This window comes from Acanthochromis polyacanthus, chromosome 3, assembly GCF_021347895.1.
Source record: "Acanthochromis polyacanthus isolate Apoly-LR-REF ecotype Palm Island chromosome 3, KAUST_Apoly_ChrSc, whole genome shotgun sequence".
Lineage (NCBI taxonomy): Eukaryota > Metazoa > Chordata > Actinopteri > Pomacentridae > Acanthochromis > Acanthochromis polyacanthus.
Genome location: NC_067115.1, coordinates 44636019 through 44662301, shown reverse-complemented (window position 1 = coordinate 44662301; position 26283 = coordinate 44636019). Strand labels below are relative to the sequence as shown.

Below are 26283 nucleotides of genomic sequence, written 5' to 3'. Positions count from 1 at the left end.
ACTTGTCATCCATCAAAATGCCGTGGATGATGTTGTTGTTGGTTCTGTAAATTAAAACTAAATTACATTCAGGAAAACACACTAGATTGTCATTTTGTGTCTTATTTTTTGTCATATTTTGGTTCATTTTTGTTGTTTTTGTCATATTTTGACTTTCGTTGCATGTTTTTATCGTTCTGTTTCTCATTTTTGTTGTTTCGTGTTTTTTTTCTGTTTCGCTTGTGGATTTTTTGTCTTATTTTTGTCATTTTGCTTCTTGCCTTTGTCTTTTTTTGGTCTTGTTGGTGTCAATGTTTTTGTCGCTTTGTAACAGTTTCGTCTAATTTTTTGTTCCTTTTTGTTTCGTTTCGTTTCATTTGTCTTATTTTTGTCATGTTGTGTCTCATTTTTGCAATGTTTTGTCTTGTTTTTGTTGTTTTTTGTCTGTTTGTTGTCGTTTGTCTCATGCTTATATCATTTTTTTCTCATTTTTGTAATGTTTTGTTTTTTTCTTGTTTTTTTGTCTTTTCTTGTCAGAGTGCTGTCATTTGTAACTATTTTTTCAAAAATTTGTCCCTTTTCTGTTTTGTTTAATTTCATTTGTATAATTTTTGTCATTTTGTGTCTCATTTTTGGAATTTTTGTCTTGTTTTTGCTGTTTTTTGTCTGACTTTTGCCGTTTCTCTCATGTTTTTTCATTTTACATTTAGTTTTTGTCTTTTTGTTTCTCATTTTTGTTGTTTTGTGTTTCCTTTTGGACTTGCTTGTGGCTTTTGTCTTATTTTTCTCATTTTGTGTTTCGCTTTATTCGTGTTTTTTTGTCTCGTTTGTGTTCTTTGTCCATTTTTTGTTGTTTTGTTTCTCACTTTTGTCATTATTGATCTCATTTGTGTTATGTTTTGTGTGTTTACGCATTTTTTGCCGTTTTGTGACTATTTTGTCAAATTTTTTATCTTTTTTGTTTTGTTTTGTGTCGTTTGTCTCATTTTTTGTCATTTTGTATCTCATTTTCCTAATATTTTTGTCTTATTTTTGTCTTTTTTTATCTGACTTTCATCGTTTTGATCATACAGTAAAACTGGTACACTAGAGATCAAACTGGGCTGAATGTGGAACCTGGACTCAGATGAGGTTTAGAGAATGCCATATGTTGTAGATTTTGTAGGCAGATTTTTCTTCCGGTGAACCTTTGTGTTTTCTGAGCCTCAGTTACTAAGAATGAAATGATTTGAATATTTCTCTGACAGCCCCTCACCTTCATCTTCTTCTGTTTGTGTAATTATCACTGAGACGTTAAAGTCCTCTCATGTCAGTTTTGGCGGTTTTAGTCTCCATGTGTGAAGGCACTTTTGCACCTACATGTGAACTCACTGTAAATCAGGGGTGTCCAACGTGTGGCCTGCGGGCCAAAATCCGCCCTCCAGAGGGTCCAGTCCGGCCCTCAAAGCCCTTTTTGTGCGCTGTTTTGTCATTTTGTGTTGTTTTTGCCCTTTGTAACATTTTTGTTGAAATTTTTGTCTTGTCTTTTGTTTTGTTTTGTTGAATTTTTGCCATTTTGCATCTGTCTTGCGTTTTTTTTTGTTTGTTTCCTGTCGTTTTTTGTTGTCGCATTTTTGTTATATTTTGTCGCATTTTTGTTGTTTTTTGTGTTTTTTTTGTCTGACTGATTGTCATTTATCTCATGTTTTGTCGTTTTGTCTCATTTTTGTCATATTTTGGGAATATTATCTGAATTTTTTTCTCACTTTGTAGCTTCTTGTTTCTTTTTTTGTTTTATTTCGTGTCGTTAGTCTAATTTTTTTACATTTAGTGTCTCATTTTTATTTGTCAATATTTTGTCTTGTTTTTGTTGTTTTTTTGCCTTTTTTTCTGACTTTTGCCGTTTTGATCATATAGTAAAACAGGTCCACTGGAGATCACACAATGTGGAACGTGGACTCAGATGAGTTGTAAACAAACCGCTGCTCATTAATATTCATGAGGGGTGTGGTCTGCACACAGGCCCCGCCCCTGTCGCTGGATATTACCCAGCCTCCTCCAGGAGTTCAGAGCTTCGTCCGGGCTCCAGCTGCAGCAGACAGAGGTTAGAGAAAGGAGCCGAAGAAAGCAGGACAATAGCAGACAAAAGGTTTCCTACAGGACGGAGGCAGGACGCTGTGTGTCTCCGGGACTCTGTGGAGGTTTGTTCTGCTGAAGGAAAGCCGCGCATGGAGAGAAACCCGGAGTACCGACCCTCACGGAGCCCCGACAGCCGCCAGGAGCAGCCCGCCGCCGGCATGAGCCCGACCCGGAGCCCCGTCCTCCTCCTCGGCCTGCATCTGCTGCTGTCCGCCCGCATCCAGGTAGGTCAGATCCAAGTCCAGCAGCCAGCAGATAGGCATGCTCCTGTCATGTTCTGGAGGAGATGATGTTCTGCAGGGACATCTCCATAAACCAGGGGTCAGTCTGAGGAAAGTTCTCTAAAGTATAAACCTTCATCCATCCGTCTGAAGAAGCATCGCTGTTCAACCTTGGTTTAATGTCTTTAAGAGCTGAAAACCACCAGAATGTGATCCTGCTTGGTCTAATTTTACTGATAAAGTGGTTTTACCTCCGAACAGAGGGTTTCATTGGAGACTTTAGGGTGTCCACCATGAGGCCCGTGGTCCAAAAGTGGTCCTCCAGAGGGTCCAATCCGGCCCTCAAAGTGTAAAAATTACAGAGAAGACATTAACTGCAGATTGTAAATTAGTAAAACTATAAATTTAAAATCATTTCTAGACCATGACAAGTTGTTTGGATCAGAAAGTAAAATACTAGATTGTTCATTGTCTCATTTTTTTTAGTCTTGTTTTCTTTTTGTCTTTTTTTCAGACTTTTACCATTTTGCCTCATGTTTGTGTTGTTTTGTGTTTCCTTTTAGTCTTGCTTGTTTTTTTGTCTATTTGTTTCTTTTTTGCCATTTTTTGTCTTGCTTGTGTCATTTGTGTATTTTTTTTCTCCTTTTGTCAAATTTTTTGTTGATTTGTAACTTTTTTTTGCTTTTTTTGTTTTGTTTCATGTCGTTTACACTCATGTTTTTGTCATTTTGTTTCTTGCTTTTGTCATTTTTTTGTCTCATTTTTGTCCTTTTGTGTTGTCTGTCTCATTTCGTTTCTCTTTCTGTCGTTTTGTGTCTCTTTTTTGTCGTTTTGTGTTTCCTTTTTGTCTTGCTTGTGTTTTTATCAATTTTATTTTTGTGTTTTGTTCCTTTTTTGTCACGTTTTCTTTCATTTATGTCCAATTTTTGTCTCTTTTTAGTTTCATTTCGTGTCGTTTGTCTCATTATTTGTCATTTTGTGTCTCATTTTTGTCATATTTTGTCTTGTTTTTGTTGTTTGGGGCTTCAGAAATCGTTCTGACCTGGCTCTGGCTCCTCGGGGATGTGAATTCCTTTTGATTTCGCTCAGCTTTGGATCACATTCACTGGATGTTGAGCTCATGTGCTGCTCGGCTCTAAACTGGACCTGACGGTGCTGACATTCGTTAATCAGAATCATTCCTGTTTTGCTTCGTTGTGATCCGTTTTCTGTGAGATCCTGAACTAACCGTGGACTGCTTCCTGCTGATCTCTGTGACCACGCTAATACAACAACTGCACCCATTTTCCACCACGTCTCTCACATTAAACTCTCTTCTTGTGGATTACATTTGATCTTCAAGCATGTCCAGGACCAAAGATGCAGAAGACTGAAAGTACAACAAATGCCGTTACACCAGGAGAGTCACACTCGTTTTAGTCCCCTGGTCTAGACTATGACTCTGAGATCAGGACTCTGTGGGTCAGACCAGATGCTCATGCAGCAGATGAAGGTCTCTCAGGACGTTCTTGTTGAAGATAATGCTCTGTCTGCTCTTTCTGCAGGTTTCTTCGGCTTCGGGACACTTTGAGCTCCAGATGTTGTCGATGCAGAACGTTAACGGTCGGCTGCTGACCGGCGCCTGCTGCGACGGGTCCCGGGACGTGCCGGCCGGACGGTGCATGACTGACCAATGCGACACCTACTTCCGGATCTGTCTGAAGGAGTACCAGCTGAAGGTGTCATCGGCCGGGCCGTGCAGCTTTGGCTCCGCCTCCACACCTGTCCTCGGTGGAAATACCTTCTCTGTAGCCGGGAACGACAAAGCAGCCGGCATCCTGCTGCCTTTCAGCTTCGCCTGGCCGGTGAGTCCAAGAGATCTGGTTGTGTCACAGTTTTTTCTGCTTCTGTTGCCTCTTTGGCCTGTCTAGACTGAACCGTGAGCAGAGTCCAGCTGATCTGCCTCATGTTGGTCTCAGCAGACTCTGGATGAGATTTCTTACGCTCATCAGTGGCTGCGGTGGTTTCCAGCTTGGATCTACAGATAAGGATAAAGCTCTTTCTGCTTTGTTCTGTTGTGAGCTGCAGTCCTGGTTTTCTCCCTGGCCTTCCTGCATGGTGGGGATAAAGGCGTGTTGTTGGTGGCGCTGCTCAGCCGGCTGCAGGACATTCTTGCCCGTCGGCCCGGTAACTGGTGTGTTGAATGAAACCTGGTGGTCGTTGGGCAGGATGAGGTTTCTGTTGTTGTTGTTTTCTGTCTAAGCTGGCAGGACTGAACCAAACAGCCTCTCTGTGTTCATTAGCTGTGATTGTAGCTCAAGCCAAACCCTCAACATCTTACTCGAGATGCCACAACTGGTTCATCCAAGTCTTTTTATACCCATTTACTGCACCTGATTTTAATCCGGTGCCTCCCACAGTCTTCCATTTCTGCACATCTTGTCTTTTTTTTCAGAGGTGTTCTGGATATTTTTTTTCTTCCTCTGCCTTCCCTTCTCACTGGCTAGTGGCACAATCCCTCCAGGTTTCTGTAGAACAATAGTCTGTGTCCTGGCTGGACTGCAGCTGGGGCTTATGGGACATTACTGGGGGTGGATGGCTGTACAATCTACCCACCATGAGAGAGGCAGCAGTGGAGGCGGCTTAGCAACATGAAACAGCCACAAGAGCAAAGTTAGCTCTGCAACCTGCCAGCATCACCAGAAGTGTGGTGCCGCTGTGTGGAGCTGACGTCTAGCAGCACTGATGAACCACAGCACACACTCTGGACCCCTCTGTGGTCAGAGATTACACCCCTTACACCAGGAGAGTCCAGCTCATCTTAGTCCACCTTCCACATCCAGTCCACTTTGATCTCCAGTGGACCACACCAGTAAAACCACAGCATAATAACCTCTAAATACCCACAACTCCTGATGGTTCCTTTGGTTTAGTGCAGAAATGTTCACATTGAAGGAATTATCTCTTTACAAAACATCATGAACAACCTGACATTTATGAAGAAAAATAGACAAAAAAACACAAGCAAGACAAAAAGGAAACAAAACGACAAAAACGAAACAGAACGACAAAAACATGAGACAAGCAAAACAAAAAAAGAGGCAAAAAATTAGACAAGTTAAAAAGCGACAACCAAAAATTAACAAGCGACACAAATGAACAAAAACGAGAGAAAAAACGACAAAAGCGAGAAACAAAACCCCAAACAATAGGCAAACAACACAAGTGAGACAAAAAAGGAAACACAAAACGACAAAAACCTGAGACAAACGGCATGAAAAAAGCAAAAATTTATACAAAAAACAACAAAAACAAGATAAAATTTTACAAAAATGAGACACAAAATGACAAAAGAACAATGAACAATCTAGTATTTTACTTTCTGATCCAAACAACTTGTCATGGTCTAGAAATGATTTTAAATTTATACTTTTACTAATTTACAATCTGCAGTTAATGTCTTCTCTGTAATTTTTACACTTTGAGGGATTGGACCCTCTGGAGGACCACTTTTGGACCACGGGCCTCATGGTGGACACCCCTGGTTTAGGTAATCTGACATAGGAAAGTATAAAACATGAGGACGCCTTGGTGAAGTTCTATTCGCAGCAAGAATCAATAATCCAATAATCATTAATGAAAAACGGACCGTCTATAAAACCCGTCACTGAGGTACAACCGAACATTCAACGCTGCATCAACACGTCACACATACTTATGTTTGTGATTATTCCCCATTATTAGGATGGAAAGCACCAAAAAAGTACCTTTTTTAAAGTCCTGAATGCCTCTGACAAACACTGTCCAAAATACACTGCAGAGGAAGTCTCAGATCTAAAGACAGAGAAGACCAAAGCAAACAAATCTTTACCTGGATCACCTCACCTGTCCCTGGAAAAGCTTCTACACCGGAACATTTTCCTTACACAGGTAATCCATGACAGTCATTCACTGCATCATCAGCACATGGCAGCAGATCAGAGTATGACTGATGGTCCAGAAGATCTGCACCACGTCAGCACCACCGTGGCAAAGATGAGACCAACGTGATGCTCAGTTTGATGGATCGTCAGTGAGAAGCTGTCTGATAACCATGAGAACTCCAAGGAAAAGGAGAGGGAAGGACGGCAGGAAGGACAAAGTGATGGGATGTTCCCAGCATCAGTAGGACCATCAGAGCAACATCTGGACTAACCTGAGTCTGACACATGAGGAGGAAACATCCCAGCAGGCCTCTCTGCTCCCTCTCACCCCATAATTCATCAGGGCAGTTATCAGCTAGGCATATAAAGACAGGGTCCGGTCTTCTGTTGTCCTCTCAGCAGAAGGGAAAGGTCAAGACAGAGTCAGATGTAAGTTGAAAGAGCAGGACAGAGGCCGACAGACCTGACTATGCCTTGGTTAGGCGTTAGCTGGAAGGTCTTTGGTGCTTTTGTGCTGAATTTGGAACCATTTGCAGATGAGGGAAAAGCAAAAAGCACAAAATTCACAAGACAAACAGACACAGATGGGAGTCAGGCTGGACTGAAGCCTTCAACAATGCTGATGCTGTGGCTGTACGGACGGGAACGTTGTAATTCATGTCACCCTGAGAATCAATTGTTGGTTCCATCCCAACACATGAAACCTTCACAAACGTCTTCTGACCGACTGCTACAGGTTGAGTTCTCGGATTACTAGAGAATAAACCCTGGACCTGCTAAATAACACTGACTGAAGGAAAATAAAAGATGTTCCACTTCACCAACTCCAGCTCAGAACCTGCTGGTCAGATGAAACCACATCTGCTGTGAGCTTCTCCTGCCGTCACCTCCACACCTCCATCTCCTCATCAGCCTGGGCAGACAACCTGAAATACAGCGTCTTCATCATGTTCCTGCTCCCCAGCAGACGAACCCTAAGACTTCAATGACTCCATGGCTTCTCCTGCAGCGCCACCCCCAGGACAGAACTATAATCTGAGCCACAGAAAAATCTAAAGCTGACCATGAACAGATGATCTACCACTGCCATGTGAGCTGGTAGTCTGGACAGGTTCATAACATCTACAGACAGGGCTCCAGACTGCGACTAAATGGTCGCATTTTGCGACCAAAATTTGAGCGAGTGCGAGTGAATTTTTCATCTACTTTTTTAAATTACTACTGAATATTTTTTGTTGCTGACATCTGCTCCACACTTCAGCCCAGTACACAGTAATGTACAAATGAGCTGTTTACCAACCGACATTAACTCTGAAAGAAGAAGAAAGGAGCCGAACACCAAAGAAGAAGAAGGCGGGCCAATGTGTGTGAAAGCAGGGGGACGAATGACGGTGAAGCTCCTGATGTTTCACAAAGCCTTCATTTACGTTCAGCCTTATTTTGAACACAAATTCACCTTTCTGTCCTTCCCTCCTTTCTTGTCCTCATTCCAGCTGCTTCTAAGTTTAGACACATCCTTTGCTAGACAGCAACAGTGTGGAACCGTTTTCTTTCAGCTTTACGTGAATTTTCGGACTTTTCTGCTTCGTCTTCGTCATGTCAAGAAACCTCTTCTTAGGGAACCAGTTCCTGTGCTGCTGAAATGGTCACAAAATAAAAGCCCGTAATATTAAGAATACGCCGTCAAAATAAAAGCCTGGAGGAAACGGTTATTTTAACACTAGCAAAAGAAAGGCTTGCAAAAATTGATGAACTGATCAACAGACCTTTATAAGAGTAATTTACACATGATTTGGTATAAATACATAACATACACATGCCTGTACTCAGTAGGGCTGGACCCGAATATTCATTCGCTACGGCACTATCCGGATATTAATTTTAGTATCTGAATATTCGGATACCCCCCGTCGGACGTTACCGGGTGGAAAGAATATGCGGCATTACTGTCTTCCCTCCGCCTTCGGCTCACATCGGCTCATCCCGTCCTGTGATCACATAAACATATACACATATGTGATCACCCCCTCCTCCCCCCAGACGAAAATATTTGGAGCTCGTCTCTTCCCTTCGCCTTCGGCTCATCCCGCCGTGTTCATCGGCTCATCTCGGCTCATCCATTCGTGTTTCTTACCACCTCATGAATGGCCGGGTTGCTGCCGACTCTGACGTCACGCTTCACTTCGTTGCATAAACACAAGACAAGATGCTGAAGACCTCCGCTGTTTGGGAATTCTTCAGTTTAACTGAAGACAAAACGAAGGCAAAATTTGGACACCCCCCCACCCCCCACCCCGCCGCCGCCTCCCGTCGGACGTTACAGGGCAGCAAGAATATTTGGATATTCGTCTTTAATAGGGCCCAAATATTTGGAGGACCACTATTCGGGCCAGCCCTACTAAACATGTATTCTTTCTCCTGATTAATTTTTTTATTTGATTGCTTATATAATGAGTCATCATCAATCATAAACTTTAAGTGCCAATTTCTCAAAACCTGATTTTCAGACACACATAAACTGCCTCTTAATTTATCTTCTTACGCTTTTGACCAAAACTTCCCATTTTTGGCGTGCTGCTAGTACAGGCTATGTAGAACGCACCTGTTAGCCATTTTTTGATAACTTCATTCTATGCTGAGTTATATACGAAAGTCTTTGTAGCAATTGTTTGGTTTCATTACTATGGTAACCACAGTCAAATATGACAAAATGCCTCATAGGTGCACAGGTCCATACTTAAAGTACTACGTGGTGCATTGGTATCATTTTATGTTAAATATTACATGAGATTTTGCTTGGGGCAAATACAAGATTTAATTTCGGGTTCCATAATTCAACAGTATTTAATTTCAATCCAGTTGTTCAAAATGAAAAACATTTGGTTTCACAGTAAAGTTGGTGTTTAGAGGTCTCTAACAATGTACAGGTTGCATACCTTATCTTAAAGTGTGTGCAATATGAAACTTTCAACATTGGTCATTTTTAGTACTCGGCCGGGTGAAGCTCCCCCTTAAGGCACTTTTCCACCAGCACCTACTTGACTCGGCTCGGTTTAGGTGGTTTTCCATCACAGCTGAGTTCCACCTCATCGTGGGTGGAGTCATAAAAAACTCTCCGTCCTCCAACGATCCAGTGGTGGAGTCTAGGTCACTCTTCCTCCCGTTGATCGTTCATAAATAGCATCCATTTGGATAAACCACTTCTAACACCTCCGGTTTGACCCACTCCGGCTGTTGTGGTCCTTGATGGACCGATAGGTGGCCGTCTGCTCAGAGACCTCCTGACAAACTTTCTCCATCCAGCTCCCTCTGGATTCTTTGGTCCACCACCAAAGACAGAAAAGTGTCTTCATTCGTCCACAGGTCTGGTGTGTCATCACTCCCTGTCCAATCAGAGGCCTGCACTCTGTAGACGTCACATTATCGGCTCCAATCAGCTCTCTGGGAACCCCGGTCCGGTAGGAACTAAAACAGTAGCTGGTACCAGGAACTACGTCCTGATGGAAAACCTCACAAACCCAGTAGAGTAGGTGCTGGTGGAAACACTCCATATTTCCGGTCATGCTGTCATTCTGCCTGGATGAAGTGTCACACAAACCACCAAACAGAACATAAACAGAGAAAGTGTTTTTTTCTGTTTGGATGTGAGGGAGTTCACAGCCTGGACCTGCCTCCACACGTCGCCTGGCTCTGCCGGCTCACAAACTATTTTCCCACACCCAGGCCGCAGCCAGAGAAAGCAGTTCCACCTCCTCAATCAAACAATCAAAGGCACAGGGAGTGATGGGAAATCACCAGCGGCCTGCACAGCAATGCTCTGGATGTTTTGGCAAGAAGTGAGCGGAACCTGTTGGCAGGTGACCAGCTGCCAGCTTCTCATTCCTGCTGTCGTCTTCAGATCTAATTAGCTGCTAAAATGTTTGGGTGCCGCCCAGTGTGTTTGGTGGGCAACGCATTTATTTTTCCTCCAGGGTCAGGAGGCATCGGCCTGACACCCAGATCCAGTTTCAGCCAGAGAGGTGATGCAAACGTGTTGTAAGAGCTGCTCAGAGCATGTTAGCTCGGTTCTGCGTTAGCGGCAGTCATGTGGCGTTGGAGTAAACAGCTGGAGACATGACGGGACCGAGAAGACATGTTGAGGGTTTCTGCAGATCTGTAGGCCTAAGGTTCAGTTTGGTTTAGCTCTTACTGGTTCTGCTGTTAGATCCTTAGTGAGTCCTTGTTCTCATCTTCAAACCTGTGGATCTGTTTAACATAGGAAGGAAACGCTGCTGGAACTGGAACCTGATCTAGTTCTCATCCTCGTACCTGTTCGTGTATAAATCCACCCTGTATTTCCATCTTCAGAAGGATCAGACAACACATTCAGAGTGTAAGACGTGATGGATTCCCCCATGTGATGCCTGTCACGGCACATTATGGTCCAATAATCCTGTCAGCAGCTCTGAGCGCTCCATAACCCGACATCAGAGCCGAGCTAACCGCTAATCTGTAAACTGCACGGACCGGCTGTGGTTTCCTGCAGAGCTGAGTGTTGGTAGGACGGAGTTTATCTAGCTGTCGTGGATCTACTCCAACATCAGCAGGGCTTCGTAAATGTGGACCAGACCACACAAGCCGAGGTTTACGGAATGTTGAACATCAGAAAGAGCACTTTTTAAAAAACGACATTAAACGCCATGAGGCTGTCATGTCGTGGTGTTTTTTCTTCTTGCTTCAGCTCTTCTCCCTCTGCAGTCTGCCTGGTGGTCGGTCATGAGCGTTCAGAGCTGTTCCTCTGTGGATTTGAAATCAAACATCAACAGAACCTGTTGTGGAGCCCAACCTTTACAAAGCGTCCTCCTTACAGCAGTGTAGAGCTAAACTATACTTCTACATCAAAACGATGTCAAGGATTCCACGAGTTGTTGGAGACCTTGAGATTCTGCTCCACGTCTGCAGATTTATCAGGTTAGGAGGCCGCTGGACCCACTGTCAGGTTCATGATGCCAGCGTGAAGTTTGGACTGAACACTAAGCAAAGCACAAATCACAGGGCGATTATTGCAGTATTTTGACAACTGTGTCATGATTTTAGTGGGAATTGTCTCTTTTCTTTCTTTCCCATAAATCTCAACCTGATTATGTGTTTTTTGCTGTAATCTCCACCAAACAAAGATGTTCCCTGACCTCTGTGGAACATCGTGTCTGGTCCAGAACTTTTCTGTAGCACCAGAATGCTTTATTTAACCCTGGTGTCGTTTTAAAGTTTGAAAATGTGGAAAAAATATATATTTTCACAGTGAAACTTCTGATGTCCACATCTTCAACATTTTTGGGAAATTTTTGGTGGAAAAAAAGAAATGTTAAAAAGTATTTCTTAGGAACATTCACAAAAAAGATTTTTTTGTGAATGTTCTTAAAGAAAATAGAAGTTTTACTGTTTTATTTGTAATCTCTTTAGATGTCTTTAGGATTTTTTTGGGAAGATTTTTACTCATTTTTTGAAAATATTTACAAGAATTTTCTTGCCAAATTAGTTTTTTTTAAAATAATGCTTTTAAGTGAGATTTTTAAAGGATTATTGGAATTTTGTTCCTGAAGGTTTTGCAAGTTTTCAGAAATTTGGGGAATTTTTGCTGAATCTTTTGTTATTTTTTTGATGCCAAATGACGACAGCAGGAGGGTTAATAAATCTCAAATTAGGAGGTTACATGAACGAAAAAAAATCTATTTTTGAATGAGAAACTGCTATGACGTTGAGGGATTCTGGGTTGCTGTGCCATGATAACTCTACCCACGATGAGGAGGTACTCAGTGTAATGGAAAACCACCTAAACCGAGCTGAGCCGAGCCGAGTCAGTGCTCATGGAAAAGCAGCAGTCTTCTGTCCTTTTTGCAACGTTGTGTGTCATTTTCGTGTCCTTTTAGTGTCATTTTGCACCTTTTGAGTTGTTCTGTGTTCTTTTTGAGTCATTTTATCATCATTTTATGTAAATATTTTTGTACCATTTTGTGTCATTTTAGCATCGTTTGTGTCAGCATTATGTCATTCTTTTGTCATTTTGCTCAATGTTTTGCATGTTTTTGTCATTTTTGTGTCATTGTCATAATTTTTGTCACTTTTGCAACATTTTGCGTCACCTTTGTGTCACTTTAGCAGCATTCATCTCAGTTTTATCTGTTATGTCTTTTTTTGTCAGTTTTGCATCTTTTTTGTGTCCTTTTATGTCATTTTCAGCAGTTTTCTGTCCTTTTTGCAACATTGTGTGTTTTTATTGTGGGATTTTTGCATCTTTTTGTGTCTTATGTCATTTTTTGTCGATTTTGTGTCATTTTAGCATGGTGTACACCCCCTTTCAAAAGTTTTAGGACACTTTCTCATTCAAATAAAGTAGAACCTGTCCTACAACTTTTGACAGGGGGGGTATCTACCAAATGTGGTACACATATGCAGCACATCAGGCTGAACAAAAAAGTCAGTGACAGCCACATTCCAAACCCAACAGGAAGTGAGCTATTATGCGTTGAATGTCGGATTTTGCCCATTTTTCATTTTTTTCTAGAGCGAACTCCTCCTAGGGGGAAACTCCAATTCACCTCAAACTGGGCCGGTACATACAGGAGGCCTTAATGATCCAAAGTTATTCAAATCTTTTTCCAAAGTCAAAGGGTGTGTCCATGGCGGCCTCTGGAATTTTGATCCTTCTCCATGAAATTTCAATGCTGTGTAAATGTCCTGAACATGCTCCAATCTGCCTGAAACTTTACATGTATGATCAGAGTCCTGCCCTGATCACATCCATATGATGAAATACACCCCCTGTCAAAAGTTGTAGGACAGGTTCTACTTTATTTGAATGAGACAGTGTCCTAAAACTTTTGACAGGGGGTGTATGTCAGTTTTATGTCATTCTGTTATCATTTTACTCAATTTTTGCTTCTTTTTGTGTCATTTTCATCATTTTTTCACTTATCAAACATTTTACGTTGTTGTGTAATTTTAGCAGCATTAATTTCAGTTTTATGTCTTTTTATGTCATTCTACTATCATTCTGTGTCATTTTTGCAACTTTTTGCATCTTTTTTGTGTCCTTTTATGTCATCTTCAGCAGTTTTCTGTCCTTTTTGCAACATTGTTGTTGTTTTTGTGTCCTTTTGATGTTATTTTTGTAGCCTTTTACTGTTATTTTTGGATCATTTTTAGCATCATTTTGTGTAAATATTACTGTGACCTTCAAAGGGATGAACATGGTCAGGCTCCCAAAGTATCCCAGAACACATGAACGTCACCGTTCCACCTGCAGCAGCCTGGACTGTTGGAGGCTGGTTATGATGCCTAATTCTGACCAGACATTTCCTGCCTCCACATCCATCAGACCTGCTGATGCTTGTCCTTCTTCAACCCTCCACTGTTGGTGAACCTGTGGCTTCAGGAGTAGAACCCAGTGTGATCCTCTGTTTTTGTGGTCTGTCCCTTTCTCCTGGTCCTGAGCATGAGTGTGTACATCAGAATACTGATGTCTGGATCGATCTGAAACGCTTCATTTGATCCCGTTTACAGAGCTGGGACTGTGAATGAACACCAGACTGTTTTCTCAGAACGGACAGCTGGCAGACAAGGAGGACATATTCACTGAATCTGACAAAATCTTGTATAAATTAGAACCACTGAGTCCACCTTCAGCCTGTATCTGCATTAATGTATGTGCTGATTGGCTGATCGATGATGGATCAACGGTAACTCTCACTGGCTCTGAGCCGTCTGACAGCGGCCTGAATGGAGACAAAGAGGTTCAATGTGGAGCCAAAATAAACACACACACACACACACTGTTGTGTAAACACAAAGACCACGTGCACTGCTGCCCTAAATAAAGGAGATGTGAGAACGGTCGTGTTTCACAAACGTCCAGCTGAAGCAGAACGTTTTTGGTGTTTTGATCCATCGTTCTCTAATTCTAATGATCAGTCAGTTGTCAGAATTTGTGTTAAATAACTGGTTTGTGTTTGTGTGCAGAGGTCGTACACGTTGATCGTGGAGGCCTTGGACTTCAACAACGACTCGTCCTCTGGCAGTGAGTATCTTCATCTTCATCATCGTCAGATTAATATTAGATCAGCTGGATCTGAGATGTGGACTGCTGGTCATCATCTTCTAAACAAGGACTAAAACAGGAGACGTAGAAAAGAAGAAATAAATCAGTAAACCAGTAAAGATCAGTCCTCCTCCAAGGCTGCTCATTCCCACATATGACAGACATGCAGCATTAGTTTTATCAGTTATTGATGATCAGAAATCACAGCATCATAGAATGTGTCCATTTAATACAGATGAACCCACAAACACATGACCTGAGGACAGGTGTGTGTTCTGCATGTGTACATTATGTACGGATACTGGATCACATGACCTAAATATGTAGCAGGAATTGATGGGACTCAGAAACACCCCATCACTTGGTCCTTGTGTCATTAGTTGTGTCCAGAAGTGAAATCGAGTTTACCAGTAAAGAATGTGTTTATGATGGAAGCCTTCAGTTTATCACGACTCCTAGAACTCTGGAATCACTACAACACACAAATGTTTGTCACAACAAACACAATCCTGTGTTTGAGTCCCTCCATAGCTTTACTAAAGCCGTTTCTTTACACCAACAGTCACTTCAGACCAATTTTGTGTCATTTTTAACCATTTTTACAGTAATTTTGTACTGGTCACTTCTGAGTCAATTTGGACACGTTTGGTCATTTTGGGTGAATTTTAAATAATTTTGAACCACTTTTTGGCACTTTGGACCAATTTATAATGGTGTTGGATTATATTTTTTGTTATTTTGGACAATTTTTAAACCAGTTGGGCAAATTTTAAGTAATTTCCAACCATTTTTTAATCAAATCCATGGATCTAGGCCAGGGGTCGGCAACCTTTAACACTCAAAGAGCCATTTCGACCCGTTTCCCACAGAAAAGAAAACACCGGGAGCCGCAAAATCCTTTTGGCATTTAAAATGAAGACAACACTGCATATATCGCTTTTTTTTTACTTCTATGCCCTTGTTAATCAGTCGTGATTAATTAATTACAAAGCCTCTAATTAGATTCATTTTTTAAATTGTGTCCTTCCACTAATATTTATCTGACCTGGTTAATGTCATTTTTGCTCCTGGACCTCATATGTTACGTATTGTTAGCTGGAAATCAATATTTTGCGAATGTCTATTTGACTTGTAAAATCTATTTATCTATTTATCTTAAGCTAATAACTTTTCTCCGGTAAGTCGCTGCCCTGTTTTCCAAGACGTCACTCCTCTGACTCTCTGACCTGCTGCCGTGTTCTTGCGAGTAACGTGTATTACCCTATCATGAGTACTTTTGACTCAAAGACAAGACGTGTCTTTCTTGGAGTGGAGCTTTAATATACAGGCTTGCCATTCTTGAGTACAAAACGATGTGAAACTACAGGCGTTGCTTCTCCATCTCCTCCGCATCAACCTTGCGCTCTCATGTCCCAGCCAGGGGAAAACCCCAGCAGCACATCCGGTGAAGTGACACGTCAAAATAAGAGTGGTAATTTCACAATAAAACTCTCTATATTAAAATGCATTGAAACGCGCCTGAAAGGCAGAACAATTTATTTTCCAAAGTTACAGGGAGCCACAACAGAGGGCTGAAAGAGCCGCATGCGGCTCCGGAGCCGCGGGTTGCCGACCCCTGATCTAGACTATAAGCTGCATCACTGCCAAAATCTAATCACTCTGTCCTTGTGTCATTTCTGACCTTCTCTGAAAATTTCATCCAAATCCGTGAGTCTGTTTTTGAGTAAAGTTGGTGACAGACAGACATGGAACAATCCTCTGCAGATTAAATGATTGTTTCTGCCACAGAATTTTGCTGCATCATCAACAGCTCTGGTTTTCTGCCTCTTTACTTCTGACTTTGTCAAAAAGTTTAGAATGAAACCTAAAAAATCATGTTGATAAAAGGAAGAAATTTCTTCTTTGTAATACCAAATATTACCAACTCTATCTCAAACTTGGCCAGGTTATTAGTTTGTTGTTTGAACCCTTCTGATGCTGCTGCAGCCGAGAGCCTCTAACAGCGACCTGTGGAGCTATCTGCAGGCCCATTCAGAAAACAGATGTGAAGTGTTGTGTGGACAGAGTGAACTTGTGTTTGAGCCTCTGTTTATCACCCGATGAGCAGCCGGAGTGTTGGCTCGGTGCTGTATTTGACGTCCCACAGGGAACCATTATAGGCCCGGTGTGAAGCCGGCTGACCTCGGACCAGCTGGGTGAGGAGGGTGAGGAGTCTATTTGGTTTAGTTCAAACATGAAACCAGAAATGTGCTGCCTGCCGGTGAAGCTGCGCTGCTGAATCTGTGTGTGAGATTTGGAGCGTCTGTTCCGAAACCGTCCAGCCGACATGCAGAACTGAAAGGTCGACGCTGGAACCGCTGATGAGCCAAACGAGGACAGAGCAAATATTGACCCTCTGAGTTTAGCATCGGCGAGCTAAGTGCCTCCTGCACGTGGACTGGAACGAACACCTAACAGCACCCAGCCCCATGCCTCATTCTGCTGCTTCAGGTCGCAGCTCTGATGATCTGCTGAAGCCCCATCATCATCATCATCATCATCATCATCATCATCATCATACACCCAGACTCCAAAGAAAAAACAGAATGAATGAAACAAAACATGACAACAAAGGAACAAAACGCAAAAAGATCGACAAAAAACACGAGTGAAACAAAAAGGAAACACAAAATGACAAAAACGAGAAACAAAACAACAAAAATCTGACAAAAAAAGATAATAAAACAACAAAATACAAGAACACATATTACAAAACTGAGACACAGAACGACAAAAGAACAATGAGTGATGTAGTATTTTGCTTTATGATGAAAACGACAAAAAACTAAATGACAAAATATTACAAAAATGAGAGAAACACAAAACAAAAAAGCTACAAAGTGGTAAAAATTGAAATAAATGTAGCAAAACATGACCAAAAAAGAACAAAATGTAGACAAAACAGACGCAAAAGAGACAAAAAACAAAAGCGAGACAAAAAAGAAACAGAAAATGACAAAAACAAGAAACTATAATTATCATTTTTTTCTTTATTTTGCACATTTTTTCTAGATTTGGGTCCCACAGGGTTCAGCTCATCCAACAAATCATTTTTATACATGAACAAATATTTGAATCTAGAATATAGACAGAGTTCTTGCACATTCTGGCTCTAAAACCAAAGAGGTCCACATGAATTAGAGCTGACTGCAGTCCTCTGCTGTCCCCTCTGTAACCTGTGGAGGACAGAACTAACAGAACGCTTCTTCTTCAGCTCCACCTGCAGCTCTCAGCCAGATGTTTTCTCCTCAGGTGGATTCAGCGATGAAGTGCCAGCTTTGAATATTTGCTCAGACATCCTGGACAGAACGGATCCAGCTTTTTTTTTTTTTTTCTTTTGAGGTTTTCAAATCTGCTGCCTTGGTGCAATTTTTAGCACTTTTTTGCTCTCCGTCGTGATGTGAAGTGTCACAGTTTGTTTCCAGGGCGATGGAGGTTTCTGCTGAGAGCTTTCTGGTTCGGTGTTCTTCCAGTCCGTCGGTTAAACTCATGCCGTCACCTCAGCCCAACCACACTTTCCACCCCGCTGGTGAAATACCACAGAGCAGCTCAGCATTTTCAGGCTCTCTGGAAGGTTCCAGCAGCCGTCCTCCTCCAGTCCTACAGCCTGGATCTCCACAGCTACACCCCTGACAGCTCACATCCTCAGAAGTCCAGGCGTTTACCCAGGATTTAGAAGTTCCAGCTTGTCTTCTGTTATTTGGAGATTTGGGCACCACGGTTACTAAAACTAACAAAGATTCATTGTGTTAAAATGTACCTTCTCCCTTTGCTGCTAGGCTAACAGTACACAGGTATGCCATCTGGCTCCCTAATCTTTTGTATTTGTCAGTTTTTGGACCATCTTGAAAGTTCTTCCATGAAGGCAGCTGCTCCATCTCCTCTCCTTTACTGATCTAAACCAGGGGTGTCCACCATGAGGCCCGTGGTCCAAAAGTGGTCCTCCAGAGGGTCCATCAGGTCCTCAAAGTGTAAAAATTCCAGAGAAGACATTAACTGCAGATTGTAAATTACAACTATAAATTTAAAATAGTTTCTAGACCATGACAAGTTGTTTGGATCAGAAGGTAAAATACTGGATTGTTCTTTGTTCTTTTGTCTCATTTTTGTAACATTTTGTCTGTTTTTGTTTGTTTTTTTTGTCTTTTTTAGTCAGATTTTTGTCATTTGTCTCATGTTTTGGGTTGTTTTGTGTTTCCTTTTCATCTCGCTTGTGTTTTTTGTCTTATTTTTGTCATTTTGTGTTTTGTTTTATTCGTTGTTTTGCGTGCCATTTTGTGTTTTTTGTCTCATTTTTGTCGTTTATCCATTTTTTTGTTGCTTTGTAACTTTTTGTCTAATTTTTTGTCTTTTTTGTGTCATTTGTCTCATTTTTTTGATGTTTTTTGTCTCATTTTTGCAATATTTTGTCCTGTTTTTGTCTTTTTTTACCTGACTTGTGTCGTTTAGCTCGTACAGTAAAACTGGTCCACTGGAGATCACACTGGGCTGAATGAGGAACCTGGACTAAAACCTGAGCGATTGTGTTGTTGTGTTCTCAGGTGTCGGCGGGGCGCTGATAGAGAAAGCCATCCACTCTGGGATGATAAACCCCAGCCGGCAGTGGCAGAACCTGAAGCATAACGGTCCCGTGGCTCAGTTCCATTTCCAGGTCCGCCTCAGCTGTGATGAACACTACTACGGCTTCGGCTGCAACAAGTTCTGCCGGCCTCGAGACGACTTCTTCGGCCACTACGAGTGCGACCACAACGGCAACAAAACGTGCCTAGAGGGCTGGTCTGGACCCAACTGCAACACTGGTGAGCTTCTGTCTGTTTTTATTCCTGTGACCATCAAAAGTCCAGAAGAATACCGAGTAGAGAGGTCATACTTCCACCACTGGTTCTCCATTCAGAGCAGAGGAGTCCAACTCATCTTAGTCCAGGTTCCACATCCAGTCCAGTCTGATCAAACCAGTAAAACCAGTAAAACCACAGCATAATAACCTTTTAGCTTTATTGTCATCATACATGGCATAATGAAAATCTAAATAGCTACCACTGGACGGTGCACAACAACAGGCAGTGAGTAATAAAATACCAACATGAAATAATAAAATTTAATGTACATATGTAACAGAACGATAGTGGAGAAGACACCATGTGCAAAGGAGGCCAGATATGTGAACATGGGAGGTAGTTGAAATGGTTGTTAGGAGTTCAGGAGTCTGAAGGATAGAAACTGTTCCTCAGCCTGTTTGTCCTGCATTATGAGAGACATAATGACAAAAAATGAAACACGGCACAAAACAGAGACAAAGAAGTTACAAAGTGGCAAAAAATAGACAAAAAACACAAAACAACAAAAGCAAGAAACAAAGCAACAAAAACAGGAGACGAGCATTGCGAAACAAAACAAAAAAGAGACCAAAAAAATTAGACAAAATGACAAAAAAAATGGACAAATGACAAAAGGAGAAAAACGAAACAAAAAACGTCAAAAGCAAGAAAAAAAGACAAAAAATAGACAAACAACACAAGCGAGACAAAAAGGAAACACAAAACGACAAAAATATGAAACAAATGACAGACAACAAGCAAGAAAATATGACAAAAATGAGACACAAAGAGACAACAGAACAATGAACAATCTCGTATTTTACTTTCTGATCCAAACAACTTGTCATTGTCTAGAAATGATTTTAAGTTTATAGTTTTATAATAGAATAATTTACATTCTCCTCTTCTCTCCTTAGCGATCTGCAGACAGGGGTGCAGCACAGAACATGGATCCTGTAAAGTTCCTGGAGAATGCAAGTAAGAACACGCACGCACACACACACACACACACACACACACATACTATGTTTTTCTATCTCGGTGGGGACTTACCATTGACTCCCATTCATATCTAACCCCTAACCCTAACCCAGACCAAAACAATGTCTAACCCTAAAGAAACGTTTTTGCACTTTTACTTTTTTTCAGTAACAACAACATGGCCAAGAAAACACTGTTTAAACTTGTGGGGACCTCATTTGGCATAGTTTTCGGTTTTCCTAAAACATTTGGTCCCCACAATATAGCAAAAACATGGACACACACACACACACACACACACACACACACACACACACACACACACACACACACACACACATACATGTGATCCAAGCCAAGAGGGGACTGTCACGGTGAACTGCCAACAGTGGCCAGGTGTTTCTGGTTATTTTCATGAAACAAAAATCTTTTACGAAATTTTCTTTTAAGGCCTTTTTTCATAATATAACTGCAAATATGTATTTACAAAAACAGCCGAAAGGAGACCATCAGCCCTGATAAACATCTACACATCAAAGAGGATGTTTCGTGTCATTTGTCAAATTTTTTGTCATTTTGTGTCTTATTTTTGTAGTGTTTTGTCTTCTTTTTTGTCTGACTTTTGTCTCATGTTTTTATTGTTTTGTGTGTCCTTTTCGTCTCGCTTGTGCTTTTTGTCTTATTTTTGTCATTTTGTGTTTTGTTTTATTCCTTGTTTTGTGTGCCATTTTGTGTTTTTTGTCTCATTTTTGTCGTTTATCCATTTTTTTGTTGCTTTGTAACTTTTTGTCTAATTTTTTTGTCTCTTTTTTGTCTTATTTTGTGTCGTTTGTCTCATTTTTTGACGTTTTGTGTCTCATTTTTGCAATATTTTGTCTTGTTTTTGTTGTGTTTTGTCTTTTTTTATCTGACTTTTGTTGTTTTGATCACATCGTTTAAGCTGGTCCAGTCCGCTGGCGATCAAACTGGGCTAAATATGGAACTTGAACTGAAATGAGTTTGACACCGCTGATCTAAAGTTTAAAATGTTTAAACTCATGTTGCATCATTAATTAGATTATAAATGTTGCACTCGGTGTTCCTGACAGTCAGTTCAGTAACTTCAGGGTTTGAACATTTAAAGAAAATAACCTGCAGTGAACATAAACATCAGCTGTCCCTCTCATGTTCATCACATTAGAGAATGAAAGACAAACTGTCTCTGTCAGGTGTCTGTACGGCTGGCAGGGGGAATACTGTGATCAGTGCATCCCTCATCCCGGCTGTGTTCACGGCGGCTGTGTGGAACCCTGGCAGTGTCTCTGTGACACCAACTATGGAGGACAGCTGTGTGATAAAGGTACACTCACATGTGCTCATGTTCTGATCCCTTTAGAGGACAGGATATGGACGTACTTTCTCTTCTGACCCTAACTTTAAAGCTAGTCTGCGTTCTGATGTTTCAGGATTTGTTCTGCAGACTTGCTTGTTGTCCTTTTATGAAGCCTCCTCATTCCAGCTGCTGACAGATGTATGCCCACTCCCACTAAGTGTTGTTTCTTCTCACTTTGAAGTCTTCTTGTTGTAGCCTGATGTGTTTTTTTAGGTTATTCGCCTCACACTTCCAGCAATGTGACTATTGTACATGAGCACTGCTGGAACAATTTATGGTGCAGCCCTCATCCCTACGGCAGGAATTATACAAACACACTATAGATCTGAAGAAGACCAGTGTGTAGATGAATGGCATATTGCTTTGGTAGATCATCACATGTCTGAGCTTCACTCTGGAGCTTTTCGAGAAGCGCCTTAAACTGACTTTGTAAGAACTTTGTAAAGATCTGTAGAAAGTTGTGAGAAGAACTGAAATGTGAACTGTGGATGACATAATAAGGAAAATGTTGGCGATTGGTTGAGCCATCAGCAGGTTTCATGTAAGGACAGAAAACACGTGTTTTCTCCTTTAGTTCACTGAGGTCTTCTTCACTGTCTGACTTCAAAGTCCAGTTCAGAATTGAAGGCCTGTTTTTGTCCTGCAGACCTGAACACGTGTGGGACGCGGCAGCCATGTTTGAATGGAGGAACCTGCAGCAACACGGGACCAGATAAATACCACTGCTCCTGCCCTGAAGGCTTCTCTGGGGTGACCTGTCATAGAGGTGAGGAGGAACGCTTCTTTTCTCTGATCCTGCAGGGCATCACGAAGAGACTTCAACCCTGATGGGATCATTTATTGTAATATATATAGTTATTTATTGAAAAAACTGCAGAAGTCTCTTTTGATTGATGTCCCGATAAATTAGGATGCAGGATCTGTGAGGTTGATCTCCGTCATGAGGGGGGAGCCTGGAAAAGCCTGGTCAGAGGTCCAGGGGGTAAATAGGTGTTCAGTTCAAACAAGGGAGGAAGGAGAAAGAGCTCGTTAAAGGTGAAACAGTTATTGAAGGACAAAGGGGGAACATGAAACTGATTTCAGGCTGATGTGTTCTGCTGTCCAGGCGGTAGCATTTTAAAATGAAAACATTATTCAAACAGTCCTAAGACAGAACAGCAGACATGAAACAGAGCAATACAATCCTGCTTAAATAGAAATATCAAAGAAAACTCATTAGAAATGTGTAAGTGGAACATGTGTCTCCTCAGTGGACCACGCCTGCCTCTCCAGCCCCTGTCTGAACGGAGGAAGCTGTGCAGAAACCAGTCAGGGGTTTGAGTGTCGCTGTGTCCCCGGATGGACCGGACCTTTCTGCTCCATCAGTAAGACCTTCTCCATTCAGACTTCTAATCCTTTTGAACATCTGGTGAAGCGTGATCTAACATTCCCTGTTTTTTTTATCCTTAGACGTGGACGAGTGTCTGGTGAACTCCTGCAGCCATGGGGGGACCTGCCAGGACCTGGTTAACGGTTTCAGGTGTCTCTGTCCTCCTCAGTGGGCCGGAAAAACCTGCCTCATTGGTCAGTGCCCCTTTAACTCCAGCAAAGAGTTGTTCTGCTCTCATGATTCATCCCAACCCGGCAGGTTAGAGCTCAGTCCTTCACATCCTTCCTGAGGTTCTTCCTAATCTCCAGGAGGATCTTTGCAGGAATGGTTGTGGTTTGGAGGCTCAGGATCTCCTCACCACACCACTAATCCACCTCCAACCACCAGCCTCATGCTCTCCAGCCTCTAACTGTGGCTGCTTAGTTTGTCTGCCCTGGATTTGGTGTGTCAGCTAAAGGGTTTTTGACAGTCACTGCTTTCAGATGTTACACTGCTCCTGACTTCAGTTTAATGCTGTTTACTTTTGGTCAGTGGAGTGATTTAGGAACGGTGTTTGTTCCATCCGTTGAGAGGACGCTGACATTCCTGACCTTTATTGACTGGTGACTTAAAGCAAAACCATCTCTTTTGTTTTAAAGGAGACAAGTACATTTGTAGGGTAGAGCTGAGTGCTAGTTTTGGCACCAAGGCAGCAAACGGACGCAGTAATTACAGAACAGTACGTATGAGTCCCATCAGAGTGCCGTCAAAGAAGATGTTTCCCTTCTCTGCTGAAAGGCTTCTTCACTTCTGTTTATTATCACAATGCTGATTTCAGATCTTCCTTGATTCTTTGACCTGCGAGATGAGAAGTCAGAGGATCACCAGAGGTCATCCAGAAGGGAACGTGAACCTTCATGGACCTCTATCCGGTAGTACTTGAGATGTTTCAGCGTGAAGCCACAGACTGACAGCACCATCTGCCAATGTGCTGTTAATGCTGCTAAAACGTTTCCAAACAGAACGAACCGAAGCATAAAGGATCGCTCCAAAAATTGATAATTAGCAAATACCTGGGGGGAAAAGGAAAATAAGACCAAAAATGTAAATGCAGCATCTTTCTGTCCTTTTCCACACCCTGCAGACATCACTGAAATCTGTTGCTAATTCTTGTCCTCTGAAACGTAAAGTTTTGACAAACTGGAGCCTGTGACACACCCAGTCGTTGGTTTGTCTGGCATTTCCATGTACTCTGGTTTTACAAAAACATGTAAATGTTCCAAAGCTTTCAGACTGAGTCTATCTGCTGCTACTGACTTCCAACAACACAATGGTTATCATTTAAGGAGCATTACGTTTGAATCTATGCACAGTATCCCTCAGATGGTGCACTAAGATCTCCTTCCCAAACACATTTAAGGTCTGCAGCAGTTTTATTGTTCCCATATTTCAGCATTATTCTGTTGGTTTCGGTGAGTTTAACGATTCCAGCTGTGTGTCATTTTGTGCCATTAATCAGCGATCAGCGTGGATGGGGATAAATCAGAAGCAGGACGCCGGGCTTTCTCACTAATCTGTTTGTTCTCTTGTTTATTGTGTTCTTCCAGATGCCAATGAGTGCGACGACGGCCCCTGTGTCAACGCCAACTCCTGCCGGAATCTGATTGGAGGATACTTCTGCGAGTGCCTTCCTGGTTGGATGGGCCAGAACTGTGACAGCAGTGAGTAGAACATGGTAACAATACGACAATAAGCATGAGAGCAGGAGGTGAGACGAGTTGGTCATCAAGAATAAGTGCTTTTGATTGGAAAGTTGTTGCTCCAAACAAAAAGGACAATGAAACCTGAGCAGACCGTGTAAGTGAGGACAGATGACTGGAAGAGTTGAAGCTCAGATGCACCGTTGGGTTCTCAGCAACGAGCACAGATGTTGTTTAATCTGGTAAAGCTGGTTGTCATCAGTCAGCACAGTTTTAGGATTGTTATCTGAAGAACTTTATCACCTTTGGGACTAATTAGCATTAATTCTCTGAGTCTGTTTTAATAAAATAAAGCTGGTTTGTCTGAACTTCACCAAAGATCCTTTGTGAGGAAGGAGCCTTCACTCTGTAGCGTTACTGTGCAGTCAGAGTGGATTTCTGTTATGGTAACAGCTAGATGTCTTCTCTAGTAAAATAATCAGCTGATCTCAACACCCTGAACCCCAAAACCTGCAGCAGGTTTAAAAATAATTTGCAAAATGACACCATTCTGAAGAGCCAGAAACTGTAAAAACCAGGGATGTCCGATAATATCAGCTCGATATTGACATAGAAATGTAATATCGGTCAATATCGTTCTCGATTTTTAATTTTTTTTTGCTTATCGTAAAAACTGATAAAATAATGCCTGGATTTTGCTGGCATTTACCAGCACACGAATGACGACATCATCAAAATTACGTCATGAAGCGTGTAAACAATTTGTGTGGCCGCAGTAACAAGCCTGCTAGCTAACAACATGTCTGTGGATTGGAATTATTTCCAAGCCCACAAATATCGGTATTGGTATCGGTTGATATTGGAATCAGAAATTGAGAGTTGGACGTATATTGGCAAGACAAAAAACACAAGCAAGACAAAACGGAAACATACAACGACAAAAACGAGGAACAAAACAATAAAAAGTGAGACAAACTGCACGAAACAAAACAAAGACTAAAAAGATTACACAAAAAAGTTCAAAGTGACAAAAAATGGACAAAAACGAGAAAAAAATCCACAAATGACACAAACGACAAAAAATCACAAGAAAAGAAACAAAATGACAAAATAGACAAACAGCACAAGCTACACAAAAAGAAAACACAAAACGACGAATAAAGCGAAACACAAAATGAGAAAAATGAGACAAAAAGGAAACACAAAACGAGGGACAAAACAACGTTGATTTATTTTTTTTTGCCTATCATGAAAACCGATAAAAATCATCAAAATGCGTCGTGAAGCTTGTCAACAAGTCGTGTGGCTGTAGTAGCAAGCTTGCTGTGCCTGACTAACAATATGTCTGTGGTTTGGAATTATTTCCAAGCCCACAGATATATATATGCATATGTATCGGTTGATATCAGAATTGGAAGTTGAGAGCTGGACAATATTGGCATATCAGTTTTTGGTTAAAAAAAAAAGCCAATATCGGACATCCCTAGTAAAAACAGAAATAATTTTCAACTTTCTGACGGTCCTTAAGCTCATCTGTTCACCAAATCTGAGCTTGAAATCATAATACTTCCTTAAAATCCCTTCATTCCACGTCTCTCATCTTGGAAAAAACATTTTGCTGCAACCAGATTCTGTAAAATACTGAAAAATTCTCCAAACATGACAAGCCATTAATGACTCAGCTGCAACCAAGTTGACCAAAATTCAGGGACTTTTTGACTGAATTTGG

The 26283-nt window shown here is 41.6% G+C and overlaps 1 protein-coding gene across 2 annotated transcripts in view; it reads left to right on the top strand.

The window, feature by feature from the left end:
- The window catches only part of LOC110968300 (protein jagged-1a-like), a 91368-nt gene that overhangs the window by 49945 nt on the left and 15140 nt on the right, over nucleotides 1-26283 (top strand). Inside the window, exons 1-10 of one of the 2 annotated variants that reach the window (XM_022218149.2) lie at nucleotides 2025-2321; nucleotides 3863-4162; nucleotides 14219-14276; nucleotides 18878-19135; nucleotides 20071-20131; nucleotides 21343-21473; nucleotides 22153-22272; nucleotides 22757-22870; nucleotides 22956-23069; nucleotides 24462-24575. In XM_022218149.2, coding sequence (XP_022073841.2) covers nucleotides 2187-2321; nucleotides 3863-4162; nucleotides 14219-14276; nucleotides 18878-19135; nucleotides 20071-20131; nucleotides 21343-21473; nucleotides 22153-22272; nucleotides 22757-22870; nucleotides 22956-23069; nucleotides 24462-24575 — 1405 coding nt within the window. In that variant the 5' untranslated portion in view covers nucleotides 2025-2186. Of the gene's footprint in view, nucleotides 1-2024; nucleotides 2322-3862; nucleotides 4163-14218; nucleotides 14277-18877; nucleotides 19136-20070; nucleotides 20132-21342; nucleotides 21474-22152; nucleotides 22273-22756; nucleotides 22871-22955; nucleotides 23070-24461; nucleotides 24576-26283 lie in introns of those variants that run through there. The other variant, XM_051945425.1, reaches the window with a different exon arrangement.